The 20,525-nt window shown below is 41.7% G+C and overlaps 1 protein-coding gene across 3 annotated transcripts in view; it reads left to right on the top strand.

The window, feature by feature from the left end:
- OPTN (optineurin) overlaps positions 1-16,870 on the top strand; it is a 32,467-nt gene extending 15,597 nt beyond the window's left edge. Inside the window, exons 6-13 of one of the 3 annotated variants that reach the window (XM_039478868.2) lie at positions 763-865; positions 2,339-2,454; positions 4,058-4,207; positions 4,583-4,676; positions 5,579-5,737; positions 10,960-11,090; positions 12,541-12,620; positions 16,692-16,870. In XM_039478868.2, the coding sequence (XP_039334802.1) occupies positions 763-865; positions 2,339-2,454; positions 4,058-4,207; positions 4,583-4,676; positions 5,579-5,737; positions 10,960-11,090; positions 12,541-12,620; positions 16,692-16,813 (955 nt within the window). In that variant the 3' untranslated portion in view covers positions 16,814-16,870. Of the gene's footprint in view, positions 1-762; positions 866-2,338; positions 2,455-4,057; positions 4,208-4,582; positions 4,677-5,578; positions 5,738-10,959; positions 11,091-12,519; positions 12,621-16,691 lie in introns of all 3 variants that reach the window. The other 2 variants (XM_039478867.2, XM_039478866.2) reach the window with 2 other exon arrangements.
- The last annotated feature ends 3,655 nt before the right edge of the window (positions 16,871-20,525 follow it).

Here is a 20,525-nt window from a genome sequence, read left to right as displayed (position 1 = left end):
AGAATGGTGTTATAGCGCCGGGCGCGGTGGCTCAAGCCTGTAATCCCAGCACTTTGGGAGGCCGAGGCGGGTGGATCACGAGGTCGAGAGATCGAGACCATCCTGGTCAACATGGTGAAACCCCGTCTCTACTAAAAGTGCAAAAAATTAGCTGGGCATGGTGGCACGTGCCTGTAATCCCAGCTACTCAGGAGGCTGAGGCAGGAGAATTGCCTGAGCCCAGGAGGCGGAGGTTGCGGTGAGCCGAGATCGCGCCATTGCACTCCAGCCTGGGTAACAAGGGCGAAACTCTGTCTCAAAAAATAATAATAATAATAATAATAATAATAATAATGGTGTTACAGTTTTTTGTTGTTGTTTATTCAGTGACTTTTAAACTTAGATATGTCCTAAAAGGAAAAGTCTTCCTTATCTACTGAATTCTTAAAAATGAGATACCATGTTCATGGAACACACATGCATCCACATGTGTACACACACAAAAACAATTTCAAAAACATTTCTGCATAGTACAAGTACATGAAAATAGACGGTGTTCAAGTTATACTTGCCTTTTACCTCTGTGTGTATTCATCTGTGAAATCAATTCAAGCCAATTTTAGGATGAAAAATAAAACTAATGCTAATATAGTGAATGTGTAGATTTTGAAAACCCCGATCCTTTATCCAGATTGTAAACAGTGTTCTTTTCAGTGCTTCTGTAATTGCTATTTTTCTTAAAGCCAAAGAGACAGTAACTTTCTGCATTATGTGATTTTTCAGAGTTTCAGATTTTGAAAAGAAAGTAAGTAATCGTTCTGAGGTTGAAACCCAGACAGACAGGAGCACAGAGAAAGAGAATGAGGAAGAGAAAGGCGCAGAGACTGTGAGTACTGAGATCCCACAGCCACTGTCACACCCCCACACACCAGAGTAGTCCAGCCACCAAATTCCAATCTCATGATGTGTTATTGGCTTTAGAAATAGAGAAATTGTGTTGATGTTAAACATGATCTATTCCTTTTATATTTCCTTGTCCTGGTCTGTATTTCATTCTGTGTCAATTGTAGCAAGATGTATTTCTATCAGTATTCTGCAAAACCATTTCCTGTATCTCTTCTTGACTGATTTATTCTAAGTCCTTAAATGAACAAGCCTACTGTATGAAAAAGGAATTTTCTCCACTTTATAATAAGATCATTTGAGGATATGACTCAGAAACTTGAGGTAGAATGGAAAGATTGTGGTTCTATCCCATTACGGGTTTGAATAAAGTAGTTTGAAAGAAAAAGATTCAGTATTGTGTTGTTCAGTATTGTCTGGTAATTTAGAGAGGCACCTTTGAGTCTGCAGAGGGTCTTAAGCTTAGGGAAGATACTGAAGCTGTGAAGGTATAATAGCCATAGGAGCGCATGTGAAAAGTGTTTACATAAAATATTTACTTCAGGTAATTAATTTATTCAACAAATATATATATTGAATGCCTAGTGTATGCAAGGAGACTGAAACTCTACTGTTGAGAGAATAAAGAACATTTAGAAAACAGAGGAAGAGACCACCAGTGAAAAATAGTACCCTGTTGACTAAAACTCATTCAACAGCCAATAGTAGGGAAGTATGGTCTTTCAAGACATCACAAACTCATTTACAAAAATGATAGAGAGCCGGATGTGATGGCTCACGCCTGTAATCGCAGCACTTTGGGAGGCTGAGGCAGGCGGATCACAAGGTTAAGAGATCAAGACCATCCTGGACAACATGGTGAAACCCTGTCTCTACTAAAAATACAAAAACTAGCTTGGCGTGGTGACACGCACCTGTAGTCCCAGCTACTCAAGAGGCTGAGGCAGGAGAATCGCTTGAACTCGGGAGGCGGAGGTTACAGTGAGCCAAGATTGCACCACTGTACTCCAGCCTGGTGACAGAGTGACACTCTGTCTCAAAAAAAGAAATTATACGGCTGCCAGGAAAACGGCTATACAACAGAAGTAGTTGAGTAAACTAGAAACATACACTGGGAAGGGAGTATGGGGGCAAGTTGTTAGCTGGGTAGATAGGACTGTGCTTTGACACCTTTGTGGTCTGTGATCTCTGAACCTGGAGGGTTAATTTTAATAGTGATAAAGTCATTATCACGAGTGCATCCAAACTGATTAGTTCATGCTTTATTAGCAAACCCAAGTACCAAGTATCCAAAACACTCTTTTCATACAAGATATCTGGAGTATTGTCACAGTTGAATCAATTCACCATCCAGTCTTAACTGGCTACTAATGGTTCAGACTGTTTTCTCCCAAAGAGGGTTGTTTAATCTCTGATGATAATCGTATACATATGTTTGGGATTTCCCATATGATAGGTTGGAAGTGAAGTAGAGGCACTGAACCTTCAGGTGACATCCCTGTTTAAGGAGCTTCAAGAGGCTCATACAAAACTCAGTGAAGCTGAGCTAATGAAGAAGAGACTTCAAGAAAAGTAAGAATGCAAGAGCAATTTCATCCCCCTTTGAATACATTTTTACAAACTATACTACTATAGAAAAACATAGGTTTTTTGGTTTTTTTTTTACTATATTATGGCTAAAAGAATACTAGAGACCTAATTAAAATATGAATTCAGGAAATACTAATGTTCCAGTTAATGTTCCACTTAAATAATTGTAATATGGGGGAGTGGGGACTGGAGAACTTTAATTCTGCCATTTAGGGGCATTTGTTTAATGTACGATCCTAAGTGAGAGCTCTACAGAGCTGTGAGCTAAGTTTCCTGCTACTGACTTAAGCTGATGACATTGATGTGAATGAGCATAAAGAAAGACGAAAAGTGCCAGGCGCGGTGGCTCAAGCCTGTAATTCCAGCACTTTGGGAGGCCGAGGCGGGTGGATCACGAGGTCGAGAGATCGAGACCATCCTGGTCAACATGTGAAACCCCATCTCTACTAAAAATACAAAAAAAAAAAACCAGCTGGGCATGGTGGCGCGTGCCTGTAATCCCAACTACTTAGGAGGCTGAGGCAGGAGAATTGCCTGAGCCCAGGAGGCGGAGGTTGCGGTGAGCCGAGATCGCGCCATTGCACTCCAGCCTGGGTAACAAGAGCGAAAACTCCGTCTCAAAAAAGAAAGACGAAAAGAACATAAAGATCTTGAGTGACACTTACTTGGAAAAAAGTCCATTTCAATTTGTTATTTCAACCAATTATTTCAGGCTAACATGTACATTGAGAATTTGGCATTTGCTTGTTTCTCTTGATGTAAGAAGTTACCCAAAACTTAGCAAACCTAAGTCGATGTGGTTCTATTGGATTCACTGGCTAACATGCTTCCAGCACAATATGGAGCTGTGTGTGTTTTCTTGAGGTTATAATTCCCAACACTCTGTAGTGTTACGGTAACGTGATACCATATGGCAGCTACAACTTAGGACTATGGACTAACAGACTTAGATTTGACATATGGGTCTGCGAGTTATTTGTGTTGGGCAAGGTATTTATTTCACTTCTCTGAGCCTGTCTTGTCATTTGTAAATTGTGCGTTATAATTTCTTCTGTATACGTTGTGTTAAATGATATGTCTTATGTGTTTGGCCTTAATGCTTTGTGCATAGCTGTCATTTATCTGTATTATATTGAAATTCTCTTTCTGATCTTTAAGAAGCCTTAGGGGAGCTTCCTTTTTCCCCTATTGAATCTTCGTCAGAAACTAATGTCTTTGCAATTGACAGATTGCAAAGACATTAACCTTTTTAAATATAAAAGATACCCATGCATCACTACATGAGAAGCACCTTTAGCTAATTACTACTGTGGTCTGCATTTAAATAATAAAAATGTATCTGTATGACCGGTTAAAATAATTATTCAAAGAGGACAGTACTGGATGTGACTTAGATCTGTATTTTTTTATGTGTAGGCCTAAGGTTTCAGAAATATGGCCATGTCTAGTAAAGAAGCAAGGGGGATTATGTAAAACTCTACAGCCCTAAAACTCTTTGTATTGTACCTAACCCTGGGATTTGTTTAAAAGCCACTGAGATGTAAACGAGCATTGTTTATCCTCATGAAACCTTGACCTTTCTTAGGTGTCAAGCCCTGGAAAGGAAAAATTCTGCAACCCCATCAGAATTGAATGAAAAGCAAGAGCTTGTTTATCATAACAAAAAGTTAGAGCTGCAAGTGGAAAGCCTGCTCTCAGAAATCAAAATGGAGCAGGCTAAGACAGAGGAAGAAAAGTGAGTGTGTGTGTTGGAAGGGGAGGGGTGGCCACTGGGCAGAGGAGAGTCGCCTTTTTATACAGTTTGTAATTCAGATTTGAGAATAAGTTTTTTAAAAATTCCTTTTCACTTATCTGAAGGAGTCCTAGGAGATTTCTCAGAGGGGATAAAGTTTAAAAGCTTTGTCAGAATAAAATTATGCTGATTATTTGTATTCCATCTTGATTTTTCAGAAAAGTTTTTTTTGAGAGTAAGAAATGCTAGTAGGTGATGGAATGATAAAGGTAGGCGAGAAGAGTTTTCCACTTGAGTGTTCCAAAGGTTCAGAGGCAAGACTGTAAGTTTCTATGATATTTTTCCCAAGGTTCCATGTTTTAATGTCTTTTTTAACAGGTCCAGATTAGCCATGCTACAACTGACACACAACAAGCTCCTTCAAGAACACAATAATGCATTGAAAACAATTGAGGAACTAACAAGAAAAGAGGTATTCACAGAAAAAATTTACTTTCATCGCCTAGTAATGAACAGAAACTGTTGAACGTTTTGTATATAAAATAGTTGCATGAATCCTTCCCTAAGTCTGGTTTTAAAGGTTGCTTTCCAGTGTATCACCATTTCACGTCTCATCTTTTCCACTGACTTCAGGAAGTAAGAGTGAAAAAATAACAGTATCACAGCCTTATCAAGATTGGATAATCTTGGCCGGGCGCGGTGGCTCAAGCCTGTAATCCCAGCACTTTGGGAGGCCGAGGCGGGTGGATCACGAGGTCAAGAGATCGAGACCATCCTGGTCAACATGGTGAAACCCCGTCTCTACTAAAAATACAAAAAATTAGCTGGGCATGGTGGCGCTTGCCTGTAATCCCAGCTACTCAGGAGGCTGAGGCAGGAGAATTGCTTGAACCCAGGAGGCGGAGGTTGCGGTGAGCCGAGATCACACCATTGCACTCCAGCCTGGGTAACAAGAGCGAAACTCCGTCTCAAAAAAAAAAAAAAAAAAAAAAAAAAGATTGGATCATCTTGTTATTGTATTCCTGATTTTAGGGTTACCTTCTTTTTTTAGGAATTTGTTATTTGCAAGTCACATCTTAAATATAACTTTCTGAATAAGTTAGCATTGTTAATTAACAGACTGGTTAGAGCTGATGCATTTCTTTTTTACGTAGAGACAGGTGTCACACTACGTTGCCCAGGCTTGTCTTGAACTCCCGGGTTCAAATGATCCTCCCACTTCAGCCTCCCAGAGTGCTGAGATTCCAGGCATGAGCCACCACACCCTGCCAGAGCTGATAATTAAGAAATAATAAATAACCCTTTTTCTAATATTTTGCTAAAATAGGCAAAATTATTTCAAAACCATTTCTAGAAGAAATGTGTCTTTTTCAGTCAGAAAGAGTGGACAGGTCAGTGCTGAAGGAACTGAGTGAAAAACTGGAACTGGCAGAGAAGGCTCTGGCTTCCAAACAGCTTCAAATGGATGAGATGAAGCAAACGATTGCAAAGCAGGAAGAGGACCTGGAGACCATGAGCATCCTCAGGGCTCAGGTGAGGCGCCTTCTAAAACCACAGCTGCGCGAGGCCAGCCCCGACTGTATTCTCCCGTGGGAAGGTGATGGTGTTCAGAATGTTCTAGTTTATTTTTGTTTCACCTGTGAATGTTTTAAAACTTTAAAATGGAAATGTGGAAAGTGCTCAGTGGATCTTATCTGTTCTACATTTAATAGGTCGTTGGATTCTTTCCAGTTTGTGGCATTATGATTAATGTTGCTATGACATTCCTGTGCTTGTTTCTCTGTTCCCATGTGGATATTGTATATTTATGTTGGGTACACATCTAGGTGTGGAGTTGCTGGATCACAGGCTCTGCATGTTACTGGAACACTTTTAACAAGTAATGTTAAACGGTTTTCCAAGGTTGTTAGACCAATTTTTACTCCCATCAGCAGGGGCTTTCCACAGCTCTACATTTTACCAACACTTCTATTTTCAGTTGTTTTCCTTTAACCACTCTGGAGGGTATGTAGTGGTATCTCATTTAATGTGCATTTCCCTGATGACTAATGGGAATGAGCACTTCTTCAAGTGTTTTGGGGCCTTTGAGGTGTCCTCTTCTGTGAAGTGCCTGGGAAGTTTGCCCATTTTTCTTTTGGTTCAGTTTGCCTGGCTTTTTTTTTTTTTTTTTTTTTTCTGAGACAGAGTCTTGCTCTGTCACCAACACTGGAGTGCAGTGGTGCAATCTTGGCTCACTGCAACCTCCGCCTCCTGGGTTCAGGCGATTGTCCTGCCTCAGCCTCCCATGTAGCAGGGACTATAGGCATGTGCCAACACGCCCAGCTAATTTTTGTATTTTTAGTACAGACGGGGTTTTGCCATGTTGGCCAGACTGCTCTCAAACTCCTGACCTCAGGTAATCCACCTGCTTCGGCCTCCCAAAGTGCTGGGATTATGGGATTACAGGCGTGAGCCACCGCGCCCGGCCTAAACATGGGCTATCTTAATTGTTCTTAGTAATGTTTTTCATCTTGTTATGGAGGTTTTCCTCATCTTTTTTCAGATGTATTTCTAGATATTTTATATATTTTTGGTATTATTACAAATGGAATACTTTTAAAAACTTTATTTCCTAAGGTTTGCTGTTATATAAATAAATATACAGTTGATTTTCATATATTGATTTAATATGCAGCAAACTTTCTCAACTCACATTATAATTCTAATATTTTTAAATAATATTTTGGACTCTGTACATTAATAATCACTTTATTTGAATAATAATAGTTTTATTTTTTTCCTTTCTCGGCTTTTATTTCTTTTGTTTGTTTGTTTTTTGGTCTTACTGCACTTACTATGACCCCCCCCCACTACAACATTGTATAATAGCAGAGTTAGCAGGCAGGCTTGCCTTGCTCCTAGTCTCAGAGGCAATGCTATCAACATTTTATCATGAAGTATGTGATGCTTGGGCCTTTAGTGGATATCACTTATCAGATTAAGAAAATCTCCTTCCCTTTTTTTTTTTTCTTTTTTTGCCTAAAATCATTATCTTGACTGAATGTTGAATTTTCTTTTATATGCTTCTTAACTTTAATTTGTTAATCTGATAAATTACATTGATTTTGTTTATTTATTTAGAGACAAGGTCTCACTCTGTCACCCAGGCTGGGGTGCAATGGTGCAACCACAGCTCTCTGCAGCCTTGACCTCCCTGAGCTCAGGTGATCCTCCCACCACAGCCTCCCAAGTAGCTAGAACCACAGGTGTGTACCACCACACCTGGTTAATTTTTTTCTTTGTTTGTTTTGTATAGATGGGGCTTCACCATGTTGCCCAGACTGGTCTTGAACTCCTGGGGTCACGCACTTCTCCCACCTCAGCCTCCCAAAGTGCTGGAATTACAGAAGTGAGCCACTGTGCCCTGCCAATTTTCATTTATTTATTTATTTATTTATTTATTTATTTATTTTTGAGACAGGGTCTCACTCTGTCACCCAGGCTGGAGTGCAGTGGTACAATCACAGCTTACCACAGCCTTGACCTCCTAGGCTCAAGTCCCACCTGGGCATCCTGAGGAGCTGGGACTACAGGCGCACACCATTAGTTAGTTTTTAAATTACTTGTAGAGACAGGGTCTCCCTATGTTGCCCAGGCTGGTCTCGAACTCATGGGCTCAAACAACTCTCCCATCTTATCTTCCTAAAATGCTAGGATTATAGGTATAAGCCACTGTGCCTGGCCTGATTTTTTAATATTAAACAAACTTTGCATCTCTTGAATATATATTGCTGGATTTGGTTTGCTCATACTTTACATAGGATTTTAAAATCTATATCCTTGAGTAAGATTGGCCTAGAATTTTCCTCTTATGAATGTCCTTGTCAGGTTTTGATACTGACTTCATAAAAACAAGTTGAAGTACATCTCTTCTTCTGTTCTCGGGAAGAATTTGTGTAAGACTGGCTTGTTGTGACTGTTTCAGCCCACTCTTGATACTATCGAGTGGAGTATTAGTGAATGGAAGCGAATTTATGAAGGAGAATATATCCTTCCTGAGGTGTAAAATGATAAAAAAAAAAAAAAGGGACCAACATTTTTTCTCTTTAAGCAACTAGAGATGTCAGAGGTAGTTTTAGGATCATTAGGTACTGAAATATTTTAAATTTATTTTAAGTTATATAAATACTGCTACTCATTATAAAACAAAATATCTTCTGTTTTTATTTTGGTTTTGGGCTTCATTAAAAAGACGATCATGGCCGGGCGCGGTGGCTCAAGCCTGTAATCCCAGCACTTTGGGAGGCCGAGGCGGGTGGATCACGAGGTCAAGAGATCGAGACCATCCTGGTCAACATGGTGAAACCCCGTCTCTACTAAATATACAAAAAATTAGCTGGGCATGGTGGCACGTGCCTGTAATCCCAGCTACTCGGGAGGCTGAGGCAGGAGAATTGCCTGAACCTGGGAGGCGGAGGTTGCGGTGAGCCGAGATCGTGCCATTGCACTCCAGCCTGGGTAACAAGAGCGAAACTCCGTCTCAAAAAAAAAAAAAAAAAAAAAAGACGATCATGTTATGTCTTTTGTACTACAACTTTTTCATTCATGATGTAGCATGGACATCTCTTCATATTATTTATCATTTATTTATTTTGTTAATTTACGTTTAACTTTTACATAATGTTCCAAAGTGTGCATCATCACGATAGATTTAGCCAGTTCTCCATTAGTGGATATTTGGTTGTACCAATATTTTTGCTGTTGCCAAGGATGCTCAGATGAACATTCTTATATGTCTTTGTGCATTTGTGGAATCTATATTAAGATACAGAAATTGGGCCGGGCGCGGTGGCTCAAGCCTGTAATCCCAGCACTCTGGGAGGCCGAGGCGGGTGGATCACGAGGTCAAGAGATCGAGACCATCCTGGTCAATATGGTGAAACCCCGTCTCTACTAAAAATACTAAAAATTAGCTGGGCATGGTGGCGCGTGCCTGTAATCCCAGCTACTCAGGAGGCTGAGGCAGGAGAATTGCTTGAACCCAGGAGGCGGAGGTTGCGGTGAGCCGAGATCGCGCCATTGCACTCCAGCCTGGGTAACAAGAGCGAAACTCCGTCTCAAAAAAAAAAAAGATACAGAAATTGAACGGTAGGATCATAAGTTATGTCCATTTTTCAGTTCAATAAATATTACCAAGTTGTCTTCCAAAAATGCCTAATGTTGTATTGTTTTGTTTTGTTTTTGAGGCAGGGTCTGACTCCTGTCACCCAGGCTGGAGTACAGTGGCATGATCATGGTTCACTGTAGCCTCAACTTCCTGGGCTCAAGTGATCCTCATGCTTCGGCCTCCTGAGTAGCTGGAACTACAAGTGCATGCCACCATGCCCAGCTATTGTTTTGTATTTTTAGTAGAGATGAGCTTTTGCCATGTTGCCCAGGCTGTCAGCAGGAGGCCTCAGTTCCTCACCATGTGGTACCTTCCAGAGGGATGCTTGGGAGCCCTCATGTCATGGCAGCTGGTTTTCCCCAAAGCAACAAAGAGCAAGGCAGGAACAACAGTGTCTTTCGTGACCTAGTCTCAGAAGCCATACACCATCACTTCTGCAATATTCTAGAGGTTACACAGATTGGCCCTCTTCATTGTGGGAGGGAAACACACAAGGTGATGAATAGGAAGAGGTGAGGATCACTGGAGCCATTTTAGGAGGCTGGTGACCACACATGGGACATGGATTGAATACAGAAAAGTCCATGGGAAATGGTCTTCTGTCTGGTTCAGGTGCTGATTATCACGCCACATTTTCCCCAAGATTAAGAGCCATTAAGTTTGTAAAATGAGGATAGCAATTTATATTCTCAGCATTTTTCATAAGGTAAAATAAGATAGTAAAGGTAAAGCACCCAACATAGGACCTCACAAATGTCTGGAATTTTTTTTTCTTTTTGAGATGGAGTTTCGCTCTTGTTGCCCAGGCTGGAGTGCAGTGGTGTGATCTTAGCTCACTGCAGCCTCCGCCTCCTGGGTTCAAGCAATTCTCCTCTCTCAGCCTCCCAAGCAGCTGGGATCACAGTCATGCACCACCATGCCAGGCTAATTTTGTATTTTTAGTAGAGACAGGGTTTCACCATGTTGGCCAGGCTAATCTCAAACTCCTCACCTCAGGTGATCCACCCGCCTCAGCCTCCCACAGTACTGGGATTACAGGCGTGAACCACCACACCTGGCCCCATGTTTGCAATTTAATAGCATCTATTTGTGATGATTATCCTTTTATTTATTTTTTTTTTCTTTTTCTTTTTTCTTTTTTTTTTTTAGAGACAGGGTTTCACCATGTTGGCCAGGCTGGTCTCGAACTCCTGACCTCAGGTGATCCGCCTGCCTCGGCCGACGTAGCTTAAGACCAACCTTCATAAATATACCTGGCAGAATGAATACGCCATTTACTATATTAAGTTGATCCTGAATTGTTTATTATCTACAAGTCCAGATAATTTTGCTGAACTAATGGTCCCTACAGTATTTAAGCCACCTACATCAGTGTAGTTGCTGGATTTGCGTTGTTTAAGGCACACACATAAACACAGCTTGTATCTACTATTGGAATGTACCTGGAAAGTCATGGCCATTATACTGTTTTCTAGCAGGAATATGTATGTGTGATTCACAAAGGCTACGGAAGGATACAGCACTACCTACTCACCGCATCAACAGGTGCACTGTAGAGAATCCACAGTCTTCTAGGTACTCACTTCTGTATCTTTTTGTCCTCTAACAGATGGAAGTTTACTGTTCTGATTTTCATGCTGAAAGAGCAGCAAGAGAGAAAATTCATGAGGAAAAGGAGCAACTGGCATTGCAGCTGGCAGTTCTGCTGAAAGAGAATGACGTTTTCGAAGATGGAGGCAGGTAAGGAAAAAGAGACAGGAGGACCCAGAGCTCACATCAGCATTAGCTGTAGAAGAGGGTGCCTGCTCAAAGACGTTTCTGATTTGAACTATAAGAACAGCTCTTGCCGGGTGCGGTGGCTCAAGCCTGTAATCCCAGCACTTTGGGAGGCCGAGGCGGGTGGATCACGAGGTCGAGAGATCGAGACCATCCTGGTCAACATGGTGAAACCTCGTCTCTACTAAAAATACAAAAAATTAGCTGGGCATGGTGGCACGTGCCTGTAATCCCAGCTACTCAGGAGGCTGAGGCAGGAGAATTGCCTGAACCCAGGAGGCGGAGGTTGTGGTGAGCCGAGATCGCGCCATTGCACTCCAGCCTGGGTAACAAGAGCGAAACTCTGTCTCAAAAAAAAAAAAAAAGAACAGCTCTGTGTGGGTTGAGGCTGCAATGAGCTGTGTTCACGCCACTACACTCTAGCCTGGATGACAGAGCGAGACCCCTGTCTGAAAGATAAATAATAGTAACAATGGCTTCACTTACACTTCACGTGATTATGTTCCCAACACTTAGTGTGTCTTACAGGAAAGCTTGACAGAGACTCTGGGAGCTTGATCAAGCTCTCTGCTTTTAGATAAGCTGAAAAACAGTAACATTACGTGTCCCGGTGACCTCTGTTGCCATCGTCATGGATGAAATATTCATAGTACCTTAAATTCCTTAATATTCTTTTAAAAAATACTGCCAAAAATTACTTCTGACTTTTAGAAATTTATTTTGAGAAAGTTTTGAAACGCAGCAAAACACAGAGAATAAAATACCAAACTCTAATATGTACTCCATCCTGCACTGACAGTTGCTTTTATTTGCTTCAAGTATTTTTTTTATGAAAGGAGAAAAGGGAGTCGCAGATAAGGGTGGTAGTCTCCTTTGTTCCCCATTCATCACTGTGTTCCTTTCTTCCTTTTCCTCGTGCTGTGAGGAATTTGGTGGGTAGCTTCCCCATCTGTTTTATACTTTTTACATATTACACACACACCTATATCATATCTCAAAACCAGATAACATTGGTTTTTCTGTGTTTAAGTTGTAAAATGGTCACTATAGGTATTGTTCTGCAACCCACTTTACATAATGTTGTGATTTTGAGCTCTATGTTGATATGTGCAGCTGTAACGTATTACACTTCATTGCTGTATTTTGATTTATAAACATGCCACTTCTTTCTAATCTGTTTCCTGTTGATGACAGTTTGGTTATTTCCTAATGTTTTTAACCATAGTTACTTACTTTCACAGCTTAGTCTCCTAGTGCCAGTAGTATTTACAACTAAAATTACTCTGATTTTTTATGAACCTTGGGGGTGTAGTTTGACTCTTTTTCTCCCCTGCTTCTGTTGACTGTCTGCTCAATGTTGTCACGTTTCAGGGATGTAGCATGTCAAATGTAGTGTTGCTTTTCATCCCAGCAGGCAGTCCTTGATGGAGATGCAGAGCCGTCACGGGGCGAGAACGAGTGACGCCGACCAGCAGGCTTACTTCGTTCAGAGAGGTGAGTCCCGTGTGATCCTGGATTTTCAGGAAATAGCTACCCTATGAGAAAGACACTTGAAGAAAACATCCACTTCATTCTATACAATGGATTCCAAATCAAGGCACCAAAAATGTAGCACCCGTCAGTCTCATTTCCATAGCACTGCCATCTTCATCCATTACCCACCGATTCCAGACCAGACTCAGATTCTTCACCCTGCCAGAGGGTGCCTGGCACAGCCACACTTTTTCTTTCTTCTTTTTTTTCTAAATCGAGACAGAGTCTCACTTTGTTGTCTAGGCTGGAGCACAGTGGCGGGATCTCGGTTCACTGCAACTTCCACCTCCCAGGTTCAAGTGATTCTCCTTCCTCAGCCTCCCAAGTGGCTGGAATTACAGGTGTGCACCACCGCGCCCAGTTAATTTTTTATTTTTAATAGAAATGGGGTTTCATCATGTTGGCCAGAATAGTCTTGAACTCCTGACCTCAAGTGATCCACCTGCCTCTGCCTCCCAAAATACCAGGAATACAGGTGTGAGCCACTGTGTGCAGCCTGCAGCCACACTTTTAAGCCATAACTTACTGTGTTCTCTTACGGATATTAGCCAGACTGATTCATCCCCTTGAACTTGTCCTAAGCCTGTGCTTGCAAGTCTTTTGTTACGCAGTGCCCTTCACAGATGCCCTTTTCTTATGCATGTTCCTGTCTTCCTCCAGTCTCTCTCCAGTGACCTCTTACCCCAGCTTTACAATCTATTTCAAATTCCATCTCCATGAAATGTTTCCACTTTGAACTTCCAAAGTACTTTATTCCTGTATGTTAGTATCTATCTGCTGTTTTATAGGTGTTTATGTGTTCTAGTTAGGTATTTTTATTTCTATTTTTATTTTGAGATAGGGTCCCACTCTGTTGCCCAGCCTGAAGTGCAGTGGCATGATCACGGATCACTGCAACCTCTGCCTCCCGGGTTCAAGTGATTCTCCTGGCTCAGCCTCCTGAGTAGCTGGGACTACAGGGGCACGCCACCATGCCTGGCTAATTTTTGTATTTTTAGTAGAGAAAGGGTTTCACCATGTTGGCCAGGCCAGAAGTCTCAAACTCCCGACCCCAGGTGATCTGCCAACCTCGGCCTCCCAAAGTGGTGGGATTATGGGCATGAGTCACTGTGCATGGCCTAAGTACTTTACTCAATGATGCGCTCCCTTGGAACAGTATTTTCACCCACTACCTGGTGTTACATTAATAATGTCACCATTTATTGAGCATTTACTATGTGTGGGCACTGTGCTGATCTCACTTTGTACATTTTGTCTCATTTGAGCTAACAAAATTCTAGGAGATTTATATTACTGCCTCCTTACAGAAGACAGATGAAACTTGACAGAGTTAAATAGCCCAGGATGGTGACGCTAGTTCAAGATAGATTAGAAGTGGAATCCAAAGTTATCTGACTCTGACCACTAAACATTACTGAATAGAATAGATCGTTATTTAATTATGTAATATATCTCGATTTTAATTCCCCCAAACCCAAGTGAAATTGATCCATGAAATGTCTTAAAAGTATGATGCTGTATTTATTACATGTTTTCATACACTAATAATAATGTTCTCTAGTTTACGATAAAATCACTGTCTTACAGTAAATCACTGAAAGGGAAGTATTATCCTTGATTCTAGATATGAAAAAAAAAACAATAAAATTCAAAGGATCAATGACTGACATTTAGCTAAAAAGTAAAAAATAAAAAGTTGTTAATGAAATGCCACTAAGAAGAGTTTGGCCTTAGGATGCCATCTTAAATTTCATGTGAAACTGGTTCTTTAAATTCTTTTTCTTTTTCTTTTTTTTGAGACGGAGTCTTACTCTGTAGCCCAGGCTGGAGTGCCATGGCATGATCTCACCTCACTGCAACCTCTGCTTCCCAGGTTCAAGTAATTCTCCAGCCTCAGCCTCCCAAGTAGCTGGGATTACAGGCATGCACTACCACATCCAGCTAATTTTGTATTTTTAGTAAAGATGGGGTTTTGTCATGTTGGCCAGGCTGGTCTCAAACTCCTGACCTCAAGTAATCCACCTTCCCAAGAGAGGTCTGCTAGAACAGAATGTAGCTTCTCAGAAGCAGAGGCAATGGTCTCATTTATTCAGCAGACACTTTGGAATCCTCTGGGTTGTATAAAGGCCACTGTTTATGCTGGGAATGGGACAGCAGAGGCAGCCCCGGATCCTGACTCCTCGTCTCTGGCAGTGTGGTGATTAGAAAGCTCCCTGCTTTAGAAATCATGCTTTATGATCAATATATATCAGAAATGCTTCTTAAGGCTGCTGAACACAATCTCAAATATTCATACATGTTACTACATTCAAATAATATACTTAGAAGCAAATAAAGGTTGCCTCCCAAAACAAACATTTTGAAGGCCAAAGTCCAGGCTGAGACCAAAAAACCAAGCTGGTTTGCATTGGTCCAGAAAGGTCAGAACAGAGAGATGCCTGGGAGCCAGAAAATGTCCTGGATCAGTCACAGTCTATACAGAACCAAGACCTACCTAGAGTCAGGGCTTATTTCACACATGGTCTAATTGAGGCTTGAACCTCAGTACAACTCCAGAACTCGGGGAAATGACAGGATGCATTCTTCAGTCATTCTTCCTCGTTAACTTTATCTAGATAATTCCTGTTCATTCTCAATGCCCCTCTCTAGTTAATTGGTCTCATCTAGGAGGCCTTTCTGTCCAAGATCTAAACCAGGGGCCCTTCTCTTTCTCACATGGATGCCCTTGCACTTAGCCCTCACCTGGCCTAACACTCGTGTCTGACACCTTGTCACGCCACTGCTGCCACTTCTCTGGCCTGGCTTTTCTACCACATCTGTCTCCCAGCACACAGCAATGTCTCTCATACATCCCAGAGGACTCAAAAGCATCTGCTAACAAATGAGATGATTGCCTCTGCTTCTGGGAAGGTATACCTTGTTCCAGGAAACCTCTCCTGGGCCCTGGATTTCTTTTTCCACATTCCCTCCCTCTTTTGCTTATATCCTCATTCATCCCTTTTTTTCGCTCAAATATCCTAGTGTTCACTAGAACATGCAATGTCCTGTATCTAGAACTGAAACCATGTATTTTCACATAAGTAGAAAGTGGAATACAGTTTCAATCCTAAATGAATGCACCACTGCAACTGTAATCCCAGTATATGAGAGGCTGAGATGGGAGGATCAGTTGAGGCCAGGAGTTTAAGATCAGCCTGGGCAACATAGTGAGATCCCATCCTTAGAAAAAATTTTAAAACTAGCCAGGTGTAGTGGCGTGTGCCTATAGTCCCAGCTACTCAGGAGGCTGAGGCAGGAGATCACTGGAGCCCAGGAGTGAGAGGCTGTAGTGAGCTATGATTGAGCCACTGCACTCTAGCCTGGGAGACAGAGCAAGACTCCATGTTAAAAAAAAAGGAAGGAAGGAAGGAAGGAAGGAAAGGAGGGACGGAGGGGAGAGGGAGGGAGGGAGGAATGGAGAGAGGAAGGGAGGAAAGGAAAGAAGGAAAAGAAAAAAAATCCTAAAATAGGCCAGGTGTAGTGGCTCACAACTGTAATCCCAGCACTTTGGGAGGCCGAGGTGGGCAGATCACGAGGTCAGGAGTTCAAGACCAGCCTGGCTAACATGGCAAAACCCCATCTCTACTAAAAATACAAAAATTAGCTGGGTGTGGCGGTATGAACCCGTAATACCAGCTACTTAGGAGGCTGAGGCAAGAGAATCACTTGAACCCAGGAGGCGGAGGTTGCAGTGAGCTGAGATCGCGCCACTGCCCTCCAGCCTGGATGACAGAGCAAGACTCTGTCTCAGGGAAAAAAAAAAAAAAAAATCTACAATAATAAGGAAGCAGGTATCATTTGGAAAGATTTTTCTCTATGTGTATCGTGATGACTTCAGTTAAAGACCAAACACCTGCGCTCATGTCCCACTGTGTATTGAATACAAAGTGGAACTGATATTAATGCTCACCATCTGTTCTTCAAGTGAAGCAAACAAAACTCCCTGCAAAATAGAACGAATGGAATGATATTTCATTTCATACTTATTCTCAGGAGCTGAGGACCGGGACTGGCGGCAACAGCGGAATATTCCAATTCATTCCTGCCCCAAATGTGGAGAGGTTCTGCCTGACATAGACACGTTACAGATTCATGTGATGGATTGTATCATTTAAGTGTTGAGGTGTCATCTCCCCAAAACTGTTGGTAAATGTCAGATTTTTTCCCTCCAAGAGTTGTACTTTTGTGTTATTTGTTATCACTCAAATATTTTGCCTCCTTATTCTCATTTTAAAAGAAAGAAAACAGGCTGGGTGCAGTGGCTCATGCCTGTAATCCCTGCACTTTGGGAGGCCGAGGCAGGTGGATCATTGGGGTCAGGAGTTCGAGACCAGCCTGGCCATGGTGAAATCCCGTCTCTACCAAAATTGCAAAAATGAGCCAAGTGTGGTGGCACGTGCCTGTGGCTCCAGATACTCAGGAGGCTGAGGCAGGGGATTCGCTTGAACCGAGGAGGTGGAGGTTGCGGTCAGCCAAGATGACACCACTGTGCTCCAGTGTGGGTAACAAAGCGAGACTCCATCTCAAAAGAAAAAAAAAAAAAAAGAAAGAAAATGTACCTGTTCCAAGTAGAAGACCTTTGGTATAGTTCCATCAACTTGCAAAGCAGAATTCTTACCTACCACTCTTCTGATAATAACTTTAGTATTTTTTTATGTTTGGTTGATTCGAGCAGCTGTATCACTCATGCAGTTAGCTAGCATGTGACATCATTAATTAATTTTAAGAATGCTTTAGGGATGCAGGAACAATGAAGTGGCCACAGATTCAATCAAGAAAAATGTTTTTGAAGTATTTTTTAAAATAAACTATATTGTTACTTTTCTTCATTTAAAATGAATCCATTTGAGGTTATATGTGTATGCTGTAGTTTTACTGCAGCCACAATTGTACCAAAGTTTTCACGTAGTCACTGTGAGCCCTTACTTAATATCAAGACAAATGAAGAAATACTGATATAGATGAAATAGGTAACACTGGCCTCACTGGATTTCTTTGCCCATTCACAGTGTAAAGAAGTTACCTTCATTCTTTTTTTTTTTTTTTGAGACGGAATTTCACTCGTTACCCAGGCTGGAGTGCAATGGCGCGATCTCGGCTCACCGCAACCTCCGCCTCCTGGGTTCAGGCAATTCTCCTGCCTCAGCCTCCTGAGCAGCTGGGATTACAGGCACATGCCACCATGCCCAGCTAATATTTTTGTATTTTTAGTAGAGACGGGGTTTCACTAGGATGGTCTCGATCTCTTGACCTCGTGATCCACCCGCCTCGGCCTCCCAAAGTGCTGGGATTACAGGCTTGAGCCACCGCGCCCGGCCCATTCTTTTGCATCTATGTTCATCTGAGATACTGGCCTGTACTTTTCTTTTCTTGTAGTATCTTTGTCTGGCTTTGGTATCGGGTTTTTGACCTTCAAGAATGAGTTTTGAAGTTTTCTCATTTTTTTTTTAAAGAAGAGATTGTGAGGCCGGGCGCAGTGGCTCAAGCCTGTAATCCCAGCACTTTGGGAGGCCGAGGCGGGTGGATCACGAGGTCAAGAGATCGAGACCATCCTGGTCAACATGGTGAAACCCCGTCTCTACGAAAAATACAAAACATTAGCTGGGCATGGTGGCGCGTGCCTGTAATCCCAGCTACTCAGGAAGCTGAGGCAGGAGAACTGCCTGAACCCAGGAGGCAGAGGTTGCGGTGAGCCGAGATTGCGCCATTGCACTCCAGCCTGGGTAACAAGAGCGAAACTCCTTCTCAAAAAAAAAAAAAGAAGAGATTGTGAAAAGATTGGTATTAATTCTTTCTTAAATGTTTAGTTTAACTATGTTGTTAAGCTGTCTGGGCCTATGTTTTCCTTGTTAGGTTTTTAATTACTCATTCAAGTCCCTTATGTCTGCTCAGATTTTCTTGAAATCTTCATGACTTCAGCCTTAAAGGTTATGTGTTAAAAGGAATTTATTTGTTTCTTCTACGCCATCCAACTTATTGGCCTATAACTGTTCACAGTAGACTCTTAAAATCCTTCTTATTCCTGTGGCATCAATTATAATGTCTCCTCTTCCATTTCTAATTTTATTTGATTCATATCTCTTTTTCTCAGTTTAGCTAAAGGCTTATCAATTTTGTTGATATTTTCAAAAAAACAACTCTTAATTTTCTTTTTAAAATAGTTTTCTGTTTTTTATGTTGGTTGTTTCTGCTTTAATCTCTATTATTTTCTTCCTTCTGCTAACTTTAGGCCTAGTTCTTCTTTTCTAGTCCTTAACATGTAAAAGTTAGGCTGCTGACTTGAAATCTTTATTCTTGTTTAATGTAGGCATTTACCTGTATACACTTCCCTCTTAGTAATGTTTTTGCTGGATCCTGTAAGTTTTGGTACATGGTGGTGTTTTGGTACATGGTGATGTTTTTTTTTTTTTTTTTTTTTTTTTTTTTTTTTTTTTTTTTTTTTTTTTTTTTTTTTGAGACGGAGTTTCGCTCTTGTTACCCAGGCTGGAGTGCAATGGCGCGATCTCGGCTCACCGCAACCTCCGCCTCCTGGGTTCAGGCAATTCTCCTGCCTCCATGGTGATGTTTTCATTTGTCTTAAGATATTTTCTAATTTCTTTTTTTATTTCTTATTTGACCCACTGATTGTTCAAGAATGTGTTACTTAATTCACATACTTGTGAATTTTCCAGTTTTCTTCCTGTCTTGATTTCTTTTTTTTTTTTTTTTTTTTTTTTGAGACGGAGTTTCGCTCTTGTTACCCAGGCTGGAGAGCAATGGCGCGATCTTGGCTCACCGCAACCTCTGCCTCCTGGGCTCAGGCAATTCTCCTGCCTCAGCCTCCTAAGTAGCTGGGATTACAGGCACGCGCCACCACGCCCAGCTAGTTTTTTGTATTTTTAGTAGAGACGGGGTTTCACTATGTTGACCAGGATGGTCTCGATCTCTCAACCTTGTGATCCACCCGCCTCGGCCTCCCAAAGTGCTGGGATTACAGGCTTGAGCCACCGAGCCCGGCCTCCTGTCTTGATTTCTAATTTCATTTCATTATGGCCAGAAAAGATACTTGGTGTCTTGTCTTAGATTGTGAAGACTTGTTTTGTGATCTAACCTGTGAGTTCTCTTAGAGAATGTTCCATTCATGCTTAAGAAGAACGTGTGTTCTGCTGCTGCTGGGCGGAATGTTCTGTGTATGTCTTTTGGTCCATTTGGTCTATCACGTTGTTCAGGTCCTCTGTTTCTTTTCTTTCCCTTTCTTTTCATGGAGTTTCACTCTTGATGCCCAGGCTGGAGTGCAATGGCACAATCTCAGCTCACTGCACCCTCCGCCTCCTGGGTTCAACTGATTCTCCTTCCTTAGCCTCCCGAGTAGCTGGGATTACAGGAACACACCACACAGCCTGGCTAACTGTGTATTTTTAGTAGAGATGGGGTTTCACCATGTTGACCAGGCTGGTCTCGAACTCCCGACCTCAGATGAGCCACCCGCTTTGGCCCCCCAAAGTACTGGGATTACAGGTGTGAGCCACTGCGCCTGGCCAGGTCCTCTGTTTCATTATTGATCTTTTCTATGAAGGTTCTATCCATTATTAAAAGTGGGTATTAAAATCTCCTACTATTACTGTTGTCTATTTCTCCCTTCAGTTCTGTCATTCATTGTTTTATATATTTAGGTGCTCTGATCTTGGGTGCATATATATTTATAATTGCTGGATCTTCCTGGTTAATTGACTCTTTTATCATTATATAATGTTCTTCACTATCTCTTGTGGCGGTTTTTGAGTTAAAATCTCTTTTGTCTGATGTAAGAATAGCCATCTGTGCTTTTTGTTACCATTTGCATGGAAT

This window comes from Saimiri boliviensis, chromosome 8 (assembly GCF_048565385.1).
Source record: "Saimiri boliviensis isolate mSaiBol1 chromosome 8, mSaiBol1.pri, whole genome shotgun sequence".
Lineage (NCBI taxonomy): Eukaryota > Metazoa > Chordata > Mammalia > Primates > Cebidae > Saimiri > Saimiri boliviensis.
Note: the sequence above shows the minus strand (reverse complement) of the source record. Positions and strands in the feature narration are given on the sequence as shown.